Below are 15,584 nucleotides of genomic sequence, written 5' to 3'. Positions count from 1 at the left end.
GCAATATTTATGTCCAACAATAACAGGTTTTATTAGTCTGTTCAGGATCAGAACCCTAAAAATTAGGTGGTGTGCAGGTATAAGACCCTATTTGCAATCTTCTTCAAATATAGTGAAAACGGTGTTCTAAAGTCTGAAATGTCTTGACCGATGGAGGCTTTTGTACAGGACCACACAGGCTGCTCACATGAAGATGTTTTCAAGCCTAGAACACTAATTTGGAAAAGATAGTTGCAGTTAGAAATATGAATTGGATGGGTCATGATAATTAGCTCTTTATTTCCCAGTGATTTGATAACCGTGTCAACTATAAGCTGTATACTGCAGAGATCTTCAGTTGCAAATCCAAAGCTTTTTAGGGACACCAGTTCCCAGTTCTCCGAGGCTGCGAGGCTGTGTGCTGTCTGACTCCTCTGCCACAGCCTTTCCTACAATTCTCATTTCTTGCTGGCAGCACACGTTCTTGCGTGTCTCATACATGTTGTAGGGCAAAATTTTATGTCTTGAAACGAAAGACTGCTTTATCAATATACTGCCCAATGCTGAAAGTATCCGACATCTGAGTCATACCAGTTAATGATGGTAGTTTTCCAAACTGTATTAAAAAAAAAGTTGTATTTTTCCAGATTTTTGTTTTCATTTTTTAAAAAAATATGGACATAACCTATGTGTATATAGTTAAACATGAGGAAATAATGTCTTGTCCAGTTATCCGTTGAGAGGTCAAGCCGGACAAGAGCAGATAATGTATTACTTTTATCAAGTCATCACACTTCTTAGTAATTAAATGCTTTTTTGTATTTTTCCATTTATATATCACTACAGCAATGCATTTCACATAGCTCTTTGTAGCTCCACACAATATATTATAAGGTGTTGAGAGAACAATCCAGAGTAATTAGTAGACTAAATGATAACTTCATCAGAGGTAGTTTGAGAGAACCAAATGAAGATAACTTGATAATCAGTTAGAGGTTGCATTGCCAGGGTATTTCAGGTTTCTTATTTACTGAAATATTAATAGAACAACACTGGGGAAAATCCTGAAGTGTAACCCCCTCTCTGTATTTTATATGCTCTACCTTCTGTAGTTTCCTGTGTTTTTCAAGTGTGCTGCATTTGCCATGGGATTCTGATTGAAGATTTGATTAAAGACTTCCTGACTTAACGTATTAGCTTGATAGTTGATTTGAGCATAAAACTTTACACACCAGGTGGATTTGTGTGTGCTCACGATTTGTATCAGGACAGATAATTCTAGCTGCTGGGATCTTTCTTACATCAAGAGAGATTGCCGCAACCCTGGAAACTAAAGCTTTGTGTGAGAAGATATCAGAAGTGGAGTCAAAAGCTCACAGGGTAAATTTCCATTAACTGTTGGGGGCTTTCTGAGTGGACAGGTGTTGTTTCGGCTTGTGGTTTTGTGACAGAATTTTGATGATAGAAGTAGGAGACTTAAATAGCTGAAATCTTCCTGTTGTGTGGCACAAGAAAAGCCGAGGCTCCTGTTTACTTCCTAATATCATTTCCTCCAGTACATTTACTTAGGTAAAAGGTGCCTCATGATTGTCAGATGTAACAAAAATGGTCACAGAGTGGTCAAGAAGTCGTATAGTCAGGACTCCGATGATTCATAATGAAGATGGAAATAAAAATATTCCAATAACAAATATTTGATCTGTTTGAAATACGACTAATTTATTTGGTATACTTAACACTGACATGCTAAACTAGGTAGATAAATTCAAATTGGTGCGCACAGTTAATGAAAATCAAAGATGATTGAAATTTATGCAATGTACATATCTCAGTATGCAACAGAGAGGTACGTTGCATGAAAGTGTTGAGACTGTTACTTGATGTGACACTACCAAGTACTTGTAAATATAGTGAATGCATTTTTCTGTTAAAAAGACTATTTTTTTTCTCAATTTGAAACACAAAAATGTATGCCGGCGTATTTGGGGTTAAATAAAGTATGGTCAGAATACAGAAATATGGGTTTAATGGGACAAGTTAGGTTTTTTCCTAAAATGTGACAAAAAGTAGTATTTGTTCCTTTTCCTAATATGTCGTATGACATGAGTTTCTATATACTATTATTCATTGTTATGCTCTTCCCTCCTGTTTATTTTCTCTCTGCAGTTATTTTTACTAGAGGAAGTTGGAAGCTGACACAGGCTGAAATATGGATGTGGTAGTTCAGCTTCCTTGGCTGGGAATTACACAGATGTGGAAAAAAATCACTTAACAAAAAGAAAAAAAAAAAGCTGATGTGCCTTATGATAATGTATACTTTCCTCCTCCAACCATAGAGAACCTCCCAGTAGTCGGACTTCTGGTGCCTCCTTTCCAACGCTACCTTCTTCCAACACAGTGCCTGGACCTAATAGTGTCTTTGAAAGGGAGTTACTTGCCACAGAGAAAGGTGAAAGAATGGTTTGGGTTGTAAGGGACCTGTAAAGGTCATCTAGTCCAACCTTCCTGCAATGAGCAGGGACATCTTCAACTAGATCAGGTTGCTCGGAGCCCTGTCCAACCTGACCTTGAATGTTTCCAGGGATGGGGCATCTACCACCTCTCTGGGCAACCTGTGACAGTGTATCACCACCCTCATCGTAAAAAAATCCTCCCTTGTCCTATCCATCCTAGATATGAAGCAACCCTCTTTTAGTTTAAAACCAGCATCCCTTGTCCTATCCCTACTGGCCCTCCTAAGAAGTCTGTCCCCATCTTTCTCATAAGCCCCTTTAAGTACTGAAACGCCGCAATAAGGTCTATCTGGAGCCTTCTCCAGGCTGAACAACCCCAACTCTCTCAGCCTGTCCTCATAGGAGAGGTGCTCCAGCCCTCTGATCATTTTTGTGGCCCTCCTCTGGACTTTCTCCAACAGGTCCATGTCTATCCGGTGTTGAGGACTCCAGAGCTGGATGCAGTACTCCAGATGTGGTCTCTCTAGAGCCGGAGTAGAGGGGCAGAAACACCTCCCTCAACCTGCTGGCCACGCTTCTTTTGATGCGCCCCGCATATGGTTGGCTTTCTGGGCTGATGGCTAAAGGTGTAGAACATGATTTCTTAATAATCTTAATCACCTAGAAAATTTAATGAGCGGCAGAGATTTTTTTTTGTCTGTACTGTAGTTACAACAGTTTTCAACAGTTTCCTATAGTAATATGTAATAATATTCATATAATAATGTAATAATATCAGCTGGTTGTTTTGCATACTCATACGTGCTGGGGAGGGGAAGCTTTCATCAGAATTTGCTGATGTGTTGCTTTAAAATGACTCATGGAGAAAGCCTGATCCTGGAAAAGTTGTATTGGGCAAAATTCCTTTGGGAATTTCTTTGGTTGCTTGCCCACCTACCCCCTCAGCAGCCTCCATGATACATGACCCATCTCTTGTGCTTCTCACTGCGTGCGCTGTAGCTTCTGGGGCCTTCCATGTTGCTTATTTTGTCAGTCAGGCAGATGGACAGGTGTAGGACTAGAGATGCCAGGGCTGATGGGGGCTCAGTTCAGTAAGTCTTTTATCTGTTCTGTAGAAAATCTGGATGCTTTTGGTTTCTTTTCTGATTTAGAGCAGATGTGAATTTTAGGATGTCAGATTTCAAAATCTGGAGCTGATCAACAATGGAATGGAATGAATTTTCTCTGACTAGCCCTGCCATTGGCAGCACGCTGTTGTGGTGGCCTGCCATGGCCTTCTGGGGTAGAGCTCCCTCCAGTTCTCCAGGGAGTGGAATTGTTGAGTGGAGTAGGATGGGCTCACAGGTCTCGTTGATGTCTGCTGTGCTGGGAAGCCTTCGTGTATGAATGTTAGTCCTTAAGTGGTTTCCTACATACTGTATAATGTACCCTAAAGGAGTGATTCACTGTGCAATGCCATCCAGGTGGCCACCATGTTTGCCTTTGCTGTAAACTCCCAGAATAATGACTGAGTTAGGTAATTAGAGGGACCAGCTTCCACAGGACAGTCATTAAGACTCTCATTGTGAGTAGAGCTCACAGTTGGTTATCTGCCACTGCTTCTCAGTCGCTGTTGGCTTCACACCTGCAGAAAACTCTCTGACCATGTTCTAAAGTTTTCTTGCTGCTTCCTAAGTCTTGAGAGTGGATTGCACTTACCCACCTTTGGTTGCACACAGAAACAAAGGAAAGAGGTTGGTGTAGTTCTGAAATGGGGAATAATGCTCACATTTTGGTGTTTACTCACAAGATCATCCTTTCAGAGGGAACTGATAAATTTGAAAAGATGATATGTTTAAGTAGTTTTTTTGAAATTATTTTTGAATACTGTAGATATTACCATGTTTTAGGAAGGAGTGAACGCCTGTCTCATTTTTTTTTTTTAAAAAAAGGGGGGGGAGAAGTCACCATCCTAACCTTATTACTGTGCTTTCCTGAGATTGCATTAATATCTGGAAGACTCCATCAGAAAAAGAGTCTCTGTTGTGCAGGCATTATATATGCACAATGTGAAAACAGTTCTCTGTCTCCAGGCTTTATTGTTAAAAATCCCAACCGTAAAGGATTTATACACATGCATCTTTTTATGCCATGTGAAATTAGTGGAAACATTTTCATGAGATTGAATATACATTGTTTGGGATCAGGGCCCAAGTATGCAAATCAGGCTGTGTGGAATATCTCATCTGTAAAAAGTGCTCTTAGAAATAATGACTTAGTTTTCATTATTGGGTATAAAATCTAGGCCAAAAGGTGTTTGTTGCTTTTGCCAGCCATCAACATCTTACCATTCTCGATATCCTTATCATGTACTCAGGGACCAGGATCTGACAAACTTATTTTTCCACTGAAAACGTTGTCCAGGATTGTCAGAATTTGCTACTTGTACAGAAGGTAACTACAGAGACTGAACTCAAACCAAAAGGAAAAATCTGCTTTCTTCAGTTCCAGCAAAAGAGTACTAGATTGGATTATAAAGATAGTATGTGTGGGGGGAGAAAGTGACAAAATATTTTGTTTCAGGGTTAGTATTTATCATGAAATGACATGTCTTCCCTTAGAAACCGTATTCCATAGAAACTGTAAAACCACCTGTAAAAAGGAAAAAGGAGCTCGGCTGTTTCACTTTATGAACATCTTCTGTCAGAATTGTAATTCTTACTGTATTTTTCTTCAGCTTTGATTGTTAGAGTGGCTAAGGGAGACTAAGTAGTCTCTTTCACCTTCACATTTTCAATAAATTGCTAGCTTAATTTTACTATTCCTTTAAAAATCCAATAAATACAGCTGTATCTTTTCCCTGTCCTGTCCTAAGTACAGGGTTAGGCAGTGGTATCTGTTAATAAGTTGCTGCATTAGTGAATTATCTCAGATGTCATCTCTTTCAGCACCGGCGTATTTGATATACGTATTTGTGCCTGTGTTTACATGCCTACTGCAGGGAGAAGCCTCACTGAACACCTGCAGCGTTGACCTTATCGTTGGGATCAGTGTTTTGTTTGTTAAACACTTCATGACAATACTGTTATTTTGAAGGCCAGCATTGTTTTTAGGTTAGTTACTGTACCTGAAATTCTTCTTTCTTACATCACAAAGGTGTTTCCCAGGGGAGTTACGACTTGTTTGTTGATCTCATTTTACAGGTGTCTGTGCTGCCAACTGGACAAACCCATGTTTCATAGAACAAGTATAAGAGAGGGAGGGAAAGTAGCCAGCAGTCATCTTAAGCAGGTTTTCTCTTGATCACAGTGGTTCACAGTCTTCTCCGTATCCGAATGGCAGAGGTCTGGTCTAGGTGACATCTTTTGCCAGTGCAGCAGTAGTGGAATGGAAGAGTTCTTATGGTCCTCTGAGGTCCAGGTGGACAACTCTTGTTCTGCAGTGTCTGTGTAACTGCAGTTTCCTTATCCAGACAACACTTTTCCCTAGTTTCTGCTCATTTAATTTACTTTTTATTGTGGTCGGATGCTTTGTACATTAACGGCTTGGTTTCGTTTGTGCAGGTATTTAACTGTTTTAACGACTGAGATTGGTTGAATTTTGGTATGGAAAGAGAAATCAGACTGACTGTTAGGGCTGGATCTTTCCTGTGGTTGGCAGAGACACGTTTTCAATAAACACACTTCCTGAAACTCATGCCATTTGTCATCTGGATCTATCTGCATTGCAGGTAGTGTATCTCCAGGTCAGGATTTGTTTTTTCCTTCCCAATTTGCTCCTATTCAGGCACTTCTCATCGATCTACTTTAAATATAATTTTAGCATAATTCACATAATACCCAAAGGCTATTGTATGTTTGTGCTCTATCATTCATGTTTCTTAAATTCACTTCTCTCTTTTGGGACATAGATTTTCTTTCCAAGATTGCATTCAGAGTTTGTGTGGGGCTGAGGGGAGGGCAAGAAGTAGCCCAGCCATCCACTCTTCCCTTCGGTGTTACTTTCATTACCTGCAATTTACTGCTGTGTGCTGTCTTATTCACCTCTGTGTAACTGCAGAGAATGAATCTGTACAAATATTAGTTCAACTGATCTTTCCAGGGCAAGAGTGGCAGCTCTGTAGTTTGGGTTGAAACATGTGATGTGCTTTAGGGGATAGTTTTGCTTTTCCTCTCATTAGATCTTTCCCTGGCTTCTTACTGTCCTCGCTGAAAGCTGTCAGCTTAGACCTTTTAGATCCTAAACTGTAGTTTCTTTTTCCCAGTGACTTCAGGTTTGTTCTTGGAAGGTGAATAGCAGTTTTTGGGTTGAGCTCAAAGCTGGATCTCATTAATACAAAGCATATCTGCAGTAGCTGTAGAGCTCCTGTTGTTCCCTTCAGCACTGAGAGTCTGTTGGGCTGTTTGCTCTTGGTCAGTGCTTGGTTGTATATATCCTGTAATTCACCCATCTTCCAATCTATTTTTACCTGACTGATGATTTTTTAAAAAAAACTTACTGAAACATTTAGAAGACTTGATTTCTACAATTTCTGCTGGTTTCGTATATCCCTGAAGTCATAACAACTGGAGATGTATTTTGATGAACTGTGCTAATTAACATAGAGCAAAAATACAATTGTGTGGTCATGCTGAGGATTTGGCTGGAATTTAGCTTAATAATTATCTATGCAGAATTAAGAAAAAAAATATGAATGTGCGTTCCTGTTACATTTTCTTTCAGTTAATCTGCTTGTATAATCTGGCCTGTAGCTCAGTTGAAGTACTGGTGTTTCAGTTCTGTGTGACATCCAAAAGGAGGACACTATTCACAGAGTACGGAAGGGACTTCTGGAGGCTGGAAGGGACCTCTGGACTTCTCCAGTCCAATGTCCCGCTTACAGAACGGTCAGCTGTCAGGTCAGACCATGTTGCTCAGGGCTTTATTCATTTGGGTCTTGAAAATGCCAAGGATGGAGACTGCACAACCTTTCTGGACTGCCTGGTATTAGAAGGTTGTGATTACATCTCTCCAAAGCTGTCCCTTTTCCAGGCTGAACAAACCCAGCTCCCTCCATTTCTCCTCACAGGACAAGTGCTCCAGCCCAGCTCCCAGACCTCCTTAGTTACCCTCCTTTGGGCTTGCTCCAGTTCATCAACATCCTTCTTGTACCAGGGGGCCCAAAGCTGGATGCGGTTTATCTATATGGGGTCTCACCAGCGCAGAGAAAAGGAAGGATGTTAATCCCTCCCCTTGATCCGACGGCCGTGCTCCTGTCGTACAGCCCAGGCTGCTGTCGGCTGCCTCTGCTGCCAGGCCACGCTGCTGGCTCACATCCAGCTCCCTGTCCATCACCAGCCCAGGGCCTGTTTGGCCAGATGATACCCAGCCCTGTGTCATTGCAGGGTGGAGGGCTTTGTGTTTGTCCTCGTTAAATTCCATAAGGCTCCTGTTGAGCCATTCCACCAGCCTGTCAGGATCCCTCGGGATGGCAGCCCTGTCCTGGCATATATTGACTGGTCCCCCCAACTTGGTGGCATCTCTGCAAATGTGATAAGAGTGCACTCAGTTGTCTCCTCCAGGTTGTTGATAAGGATGTTACCTCTTGCCCAGGTCCAAATACTTATCGTATGACTAAGGAGGGATGGAAGAGAAAAATATTAACAAATAATGTTCTGCATCGACTTACTGGAAAAATATAGAGTGCTAATGCTAAAAAGGTTTTTGTTCTTTTTAAATCCCCAACACAGAACTGTTGGACAGACATAATGAGTGTCATAGATTTTAATGTACAATGCACATTTAGATAAACCTTACCGAAGCAAATAGGACCAACAGTTCAGGAAGGCCTCGTTCATTTACTGATTTTTAAGCTAGTTTGCCAACCAGGATTTGAAAAGAAAACAAAGCATTTGGTTCTGTAATTATTTGTGCAACTACAAATTCAGTCTCTGCTTTCAGCCATCTGCCCTGCAGGCATTACTCTTAGTGCCATTTGGATCATTGGCAAAGCGTATGATCCTCTGCATCTTCCTGGGTTTTGTGGCTGACTTGGTGCTGATAATTCTGATACAGATATCTTTGCTCATATCCCTGCCTTTTTTCTCCTATCCTTTTGCTTTATCTCTTTTGGTCTTTTTAAGGGTCTTTCAGAGCAGCTGCATGGGCAGGGAAAGAAATGCTGTATTCCTGGACAGGCATGCTTTTATTTGCTGTGTGAGATTCACAGTGATTTATTCCTCTTCATATGAAGAAATGCAGTCTTCGTTTCTGCAGCAGTTGTAGTGCCTGTATTTCACTGGTTCAGTGGTAACTGATAGGCGTACCAGTAATGATGGGCTGGTGCCCTCTCTGCTGTAGGAATATGGGATGGGAGAAATCCAGGACCTTCTGCTGTTGGCAGTAGAAGGGCAATGTCCTTGGGCTGCTCCTCAATGAAGAAGGTGGCCAGACTTTTGCTTGCTTAGATGGCCCAGGAAAGAAGTTACTCATTTTACCGTAAAGATAGTAGCTGCAGGTTTTACTCTAAATCAGGTGACTGACCAACTGCTTTGGGGTCAGAAAACCTTGATGATTCCTAGCATGAGGGGAGCCCTTACAGTGTTTCAGAGTGTTTTGTTTAATTTAAAAGACTTCGATTAGGGTGCGTGTCTGATATAATAACGTTCTCCCAAGAGGCTTCTGGTGAACTTTATAGAGATTGCTGGCTTCGCTGGTTAGGAATTCAATGAATTTCACTTGTTTGAAGGACCAAATTGTGTGCCATTCCCTCTGGAGCATGACTTCAGCCTGCAGGTCTCTGACCCTGTTATTGGGAATTTTACAGTAGCATTTCATCAGTGCTGCTGGAAAGCTTGTTCCTAAAGGCTTAATAGTAACATTATCCAGAGTACTTTGGTTTTATGGAGCTACAGAGATTTTACGGAAGTAGAGAGATTACAGAGAAGTGTAATTGGGTGAATATGACAGATGGTATCCAATAAGCCAAGTGCTATCTCTTTGCAGTGATTTTATTTCATATGTTTTTAGAGACTTTGTAATGTTCAAATGGCACATTACACCCATTCTTGTCCTTTTGAGTCAGCCTTGTTCTAAAAGATCCCGTAACCTGCTTTTCCTGACACAGCAACATACCAGCTTTCTTCACAGCAAGAGTGCATGGAAAAGGTCTGAGTGATCTAGAAGATTAGTCTGGTATGGTATAATGTCTCTTTTTTTTTTTTCCCCTGTCTGTTTTGATCATCCATTGTTTTTGAATTGCAGCTGACAAAATGGCAGAAGAAACTCGAGGTGAAAATACCTCCTCTAATTTTCCAATGCTTCTGGTTTAGTATTGTAAATGGGAGTAATATTTTCTTACCCAGTTCCTCATCCTTCTATACTGTGAACTGTTTGTTTCAGGAATGTTCCCTGACTATGCGTGTTCATTTTGCTTGTGCAAGGGTCCCTGATTTCACATAGAGTTTTTGGGTGTTGCTACTAGTAATACATTGTCATGAAGCAGCAGAAAGAGGAAATGCAAGGGTGATACTTTTGAACAGCCTATGGAAGTTTAGTGGTAGTATACGTCTTTGCTTGTTTGATCAGAGACGCTTCTCACTGCACTTAGTGCTGGGCTGCGGAGATCTGATAGATGTGACTTTGGACCTTTGTCCTGGTAAAAAAAGTTATTGTCATGGAAAATGTTCCTTTATGAAGGAGTGTCAGGACAAAAACAATTGCCTCATTTGCCAGGCAGAGACAATAGAGCTACTTCACTGTGGCAGACTTTTTCTTTTTAAAAAAAATAAATAAAATCAGTTACTACATGCGTCTTGCACATTCTAATTGAAAACTTTTTTTCTTAATTCTTTTTTGCAATGGCTTACTGAAACATGAGCAGTTTGCATTTTCAAAGAGTAAAGGTGAAGTACTTGCTGTGAAATGTATTGTTTGAATTAAGGCTTTTCTGATTTTACTTAAATTGAAATCGGTCCATGTGGAATTACAGTGAAATGTAGCAAGATGTTGATTTGCAGAAGCTCCTGCCTTCATCTCAGAAGTACATTGTGGAGCTTCATGTAATCATGAAGCTTCATCTTTAAAACCTTATTGGTCTTGTGTTTCCCTCTACATAATTTTTAAGGAATACAGTTTATGAAGAGTTTAAAATACTAAAATTCTTGCTTATATTTTTGTCTTCATTATGACATACGACAGTATTGAAAGCCTGGTTATTTTTGTGCAAATTGAATTTAATGTTGAAACTGTCTCAGTAAAATAGATTTTGTCTCTTAAAAAGGTGGTATGAAAAGTAATACTTCGACAAAAAGGTGATTGTTCATTTAATGTATTTCCCTTTAGAAAATAGGAAGTGGGGATATTTGAATCAAATGCCATGCAGAAAATGTGAAAATAATGCTATCTAAATTTAATACTTATGTCTCTGTGGACCTTGGTCCAGGCTGCCAATATAAATCTTTAAGATATATAGCTATAGGCTTGACTTCTTAAGCCCAACATCCAGTAAGCTCTAATGGGTGGATTGCTCGGGTTGTGCATAGATGGATGGGTCTTCCCTGGATAATTATCTGCAAGGAAATGTATACAGGCTCTGATTTGTTAACCGAATTTGGACTAGACTATTACTGCAGACCTGAAGTGCTGTTTACAGTATTATATATCGTGTAAAATTGCTTTTTGTTTTAAATGGGGTCAAAGCCATAGCCAAGATGCCAGGTGGATACATGATACGTGTTCAAATATGAGTAAAAATGAACCTTGTTGGATCTTTAGGATGCTTCAGCGCGCTCAGCAGATTGCTAATATGTATGCATTCTCTTCAGTGATTCAATTTTCATTAATTATAAAGTTATATTTCTCTATTAAGACTGACTGAGTTTCATGCCGCTGCTGGGATTTTCTAGCATCACATCAAACATGTAGGCAGAATTGTTCTAACAGCCTTGCTCTCAGTGAGGTTATTTCCTGTAGTGGTCCTGCCATGTTACAGCCAGAGCTTTTCCACTGTGCTGGGCCTTTAGTCTCTGACCACCTGTCCTGGTTTGAGGACATCCCAGTTATTTGGACAGCTGAGCCACAAACCCATGGCCACTTCTGAAACTGGATGGGATATAGGCTGGGTCCTCTTCTTGTGCACAACTCGTCCAGGGGAAAGAACAATTGATTTCTGGTAAAGACCAGGAAGCGCGAAGGCTGTGCTTCTGCTCCTAGACTCCTATTCCAAAGAAATAAAAGGGAAGATTCTCTGCATTTCAGGTCTTGGACCCTGGAGCATCTGCCCAAGTACAGGGACTGCCAGGTGCTGTGGCAAGATCGTCTGCTAAATCTTTCTGCGAGGCTTCACCGAGGCGTGAGAAAGAGTCAGAAGGGTCAGTGGTGGTAACACACGTGCATCTCAGTCTGCTGCAGATGTTTTTTTAAGGCAGCAGGAGTGAGGGCCTGATGGAATTGTTATGGAAACAAACTTACTATTCTTATTTATTTGTTAATAACCTGATGTCCCTTAAAGGGAAATCTTGGGAGTCACTCAGTCTTTGGAGAGTTCTTCCATTGAAAATCAGGGAACGTGAAATATTGGCTGCTAATGAGCAGCTCCAAGGTCTACTAGTCCTGTAGAAAATATTAACAAAGTACACACAGTCTCGAACTAGAGCGCTCTGCCATTCCAGCGGAAGAATATATAGCCTAAATGGGATCCTCTCTTTATTTGGATTTGCATAACGATTATTTAGGCATCAAGAAAGGAGAGAACTGCAGCTTTTCACTGATAACTGGCATTGAGTAGCTGTTAAAATAGACAGAGTTGGTGGTAACGAGCTTACTTTTAAGGCCTTTTTTACCCTGTAAAGGATGCAGAAGGGTGGTGTGTCTGTCTGGCGGGAGTAAGGAATTCTAGTACAAGCCCAGTAATCTGGAGAGGACGAGAATTGTTGAAATAACTGTATTCTACTGAAGCTAAGTATCCGTGAAGAAAGCTGGAGTTCAATTTTAGTTGTCGAATGTTATGGCTTAAATAATGCAAGGCTTGTAGTTAATGCATATTTACAAATGGATTGTGGAAAACAACTCAGAACTTTATAAAATATGAAGTGAGAGAATGAAGGACCTGGGAGTTCCAGACGAGCTCGTCAGCTGGTTTTCAAGGCATGCTGCTTTTCGTGTCAGCTTTGATTGCATATATTCAGAGGCTTTAAAAACAATGTCTTGCACTAGAAGGGCAATATGGAGAGGTGTTTTAGCGTTACAGGATCCACAGTTTTTGGATGGAGGTTCATTTTTTTTGGCAGTCCTTTGGTGTGTCTGATAGTTGCTTTGCATTTGTGGAATGCTGTGCAAATCACACCCTTCTTCTGACTGGTGTTTTCTATGGTGTTACTTAAACTGCCATGTTTACTGTGATAAGGTTGGGGATAAAGAGACCTGAGGGAGCTGGGCTTTTTTACCTGAACCTGAATTTAGCTTGTTGTGGCTTCCCATGGAGTCACAGGTAAGGTTTAGAACCTGACCAAGGACATTTCCCTGCTCCCTTGTTCCGTGCAGTGTGTTATGCCGGGATACGGTGTGATGGGAAAGCAGAGGAAGGTAGAGTTATCCCAGAGCGCTTAGACACCACCTGTCTTGATACAGAATTTAGAATTATCGCCAATCCAGCATAATACTGAAACCCATTATATTCACATAAAGATAATTACTGAACTAGTGGTTTATGGGAATGTCTGAGAAGTGTATATATAGCTCATGTAATATATCTGAGGGAGTCAGCGTAGTCTGATTTATAAAGCAGAAGATGAGAGATGAGAGTTTTCTCCTTAGCTCTGCAAATGACTGGTGGAGTGGAGCAATATTGGCTCTCGACCTCCCTGGGTATTACGGCTGTATATGCACTGCTGCCTCTGCAGTTCCTGTGGTCTGTATTAGCATCATGACATCGTTTTGGCTTTTTTCAAGCATTGCCTTAAATGAGGAGGATTTGTTCAGGCCATTAAGCCTGAAACTGTATACTTAGGCATCTTTTACTCAATTGTTTGGCCAAAGATATTCGTTTGGGTAGTTTTACTTTCTCACAGTGCAGTTAATATGTACTGCAGTTGTAGTGAAGCGCTCTTAAAAAAACCCTGATATTGTATACCATGGACGAATGTGTGTCTTCTTTTTATAACTTGTTTCTGTAATTTATCAAACGAAGAATGCTTGGTGTAAAGCAGAACTTTTTTGGTGAGTGTGAGGGTGGTTTGGTTTTTTTTTGGCGGACTATGAGTAATGCATTACCTCTGCAAGAGACTGTGTAATTTCATACCTGAGGTACTTCTACAGCATAGTCTCATTCTGTGGAACATCAACCTTTTGTAACATATAACCCGAATATACATTGTATAAGGCTGATGCTACCAATAAGGCCTAATTAGGTCTTTGGTAATGCTGGCGTTGGAAAGGTGGCATTCTGCATGCCTTTGTTAGCTGTCTTATCTAACTCTATGGTAATGTTACTGTCTTCTAAAGAGTATATATTCATACACGGGAAGTCACATTTTTTCTGACATTTCCACTGCAATACACTTTGGTTGTATGTAGGTCAGGATCCAGGTTCGTTTGTCCTGGATTTTTTCTTTTTTTCTCTTTGACTGTTAAGAGTGATTATAAAAAAGGGGCTAATCTTTTATAAAAATGTGTTGTAAGAGAAAATGAATTCTACTTTCAAGAGGCTATTTTTTTTCGTTCTATAGCACTTTTTTTCTTGTAGATGATATATTACAGTTTAACAGATTTAATTGTCTATGTTCCACATTTAACGATAATGTTCTTAAAATAGAGACCTTTGTTCTCCAGAAAAATAAAGTGTAGTCAGTAGTTTGATAAAATACTTCACAAAAATAATTTTCTGATTTCACTGGCATTCATTTTTAACATCTAATTAATGAAAATGACTGAATGTACGGGAGCTAATCTCCCAACTAGCAACAATTAGCAGAACGAAATACAGCAGTGCACGATACTGTTTGTCTTGCCAGTCTCTAAAAGCTGAAGTGCCTGGCAATCAGTGTGACTTTTCAGGTATTCAGGAGTAAATCCTGGTTTTCAGTGTGCAAAAGATTAAACAGTTAGTTTTTATAAGGTAATTTTAAATACTGCTGAGTTGCTAAGCAGCTCTCTTACACTTCTGACTTTTTATATGCTTTATATACAAATTTTCAATCAAACCCCATTGCTGTATACATTGACTTTTGCATTAGAAGACAGTGGAGGAGAAAACAAGCTATGGACTGTGGATTTTGCCTTTCTTTGTGAACTGGCTGAATATTTATTTTTATTGAAAATTATGTGAACCAGAGTTACTCAGTTTTTCATGTGCTTCATTTAAATTCTCTTGAGCCAACTTTTACAGGTTAGAGCAGGCAAACTTCCATGGGACACAGTGGCAGTTTTATATGAATAACTCCTGCAAGAATCACTCCAGTGCTTGCTGTTAGGTGTTGTTTTGAGTGATAAATTTGTTCCAACTATGTACTCTTTTGTCTTTGCAGTGTTCTGGATGATGAGGGGAGCAGCCTGCGTCAGCAGAAGCTTGACAGGCAGGTAAGATTTTGGAGGGGGACCTTCTTGCTCTCTGAAGTCTAGATCTTGGAGTAACGAAATCACCAACACTTATATCTGCTGATTGATAGAAAATTACATCCTCTGATTAGGGAATGCAAAAGAGAGGTCTGTGGAGGTTACAGCTTACTTAGAAGTCTAACTTCCATTGAAATTTTTCTTATGACTGTGGTTTGAGTGATTCTGATTACCACTGCCTTGGACTTGTTTTAAGCTGACTTACAATGTAGTTCTTACCCCTCTGATGGACCAGAAAGGACAAGAGGTTCTGGCAGACGTGCCAGCCAATAGAGGTTTACCATCAAGTTTTTACATCTTTTCCTTTTCGTTCCATGGATTTAGCCCTTGTGACTAAAGCAATGGCACTATGTGCTATGTTGCCTATTTTGCTACTGCGTTCCTACATGATTTGTACAAGAAAGTGATTCAGAATCTTTTCCATGAAATCTCAGGGAATTTTTAATGGGGTTTGAGGTTTTCACTTTTGCTTTGTTTTTTCTGTGGTCCCCTTTTTATGAAACTTTGTCATGTTTATAGTTAAAACTTTTATATTGTTTAATTTTATATTGTTTTATACATTTCTTCTCCCATTATTTTATC

General features: G+C 40.1%; 1 protein-coding gene across 5 annotated transcripts in view; it reads left to right on the top strand.

Moving 5' to 3' along the window:
- The window catches only part of TUB (TUB bipartite transcription factor), a 136,446-nt gene that overhangs the window by 80,287 nt on the left and 40,575 nt on the right, over positions 1–15,584 (top strand). For all 5 annotated transcript variants that reach the window (XM_054200138.1, XM_054200135.1, XM_054200136.1 and 2 more), the window contains one exon: positions 14,915–14,966. Coding sequence is in view for 4 of the 5 variants with exons in the window: in XM_054200135.1 (XP_054056110.1) it covers positions 14,915–14,966 (52 nt within the window). In the remaining variant the exon portion in view is untranslated. The remainder of the gene's footprint in view (positions 1–14,914; positions 14,967–15,584) is intronic.

The sequence above is a fragment of the Rissa tridactyla genome, chromosome 4 (genome assembly GCF_028500815.1).
Source record: "Rissa tridactyla isolate bRisTri1 chromosome 4, bRisTri1.patW.cur.20221130, whole genome shotgun sequence".
NCBI classification, from domain to species: domain Eukaryota; kingdom Metazoa; phylum Chordata; class Aves; order Charadriiformes; family Laridae; genus Rissa; species Rissa tridactyla.
The sequence above is the reverse complement of the archived record's forward strand: the minus strand, read 5'-3'. Positions and strand labels throughout refer to the sequence as shown.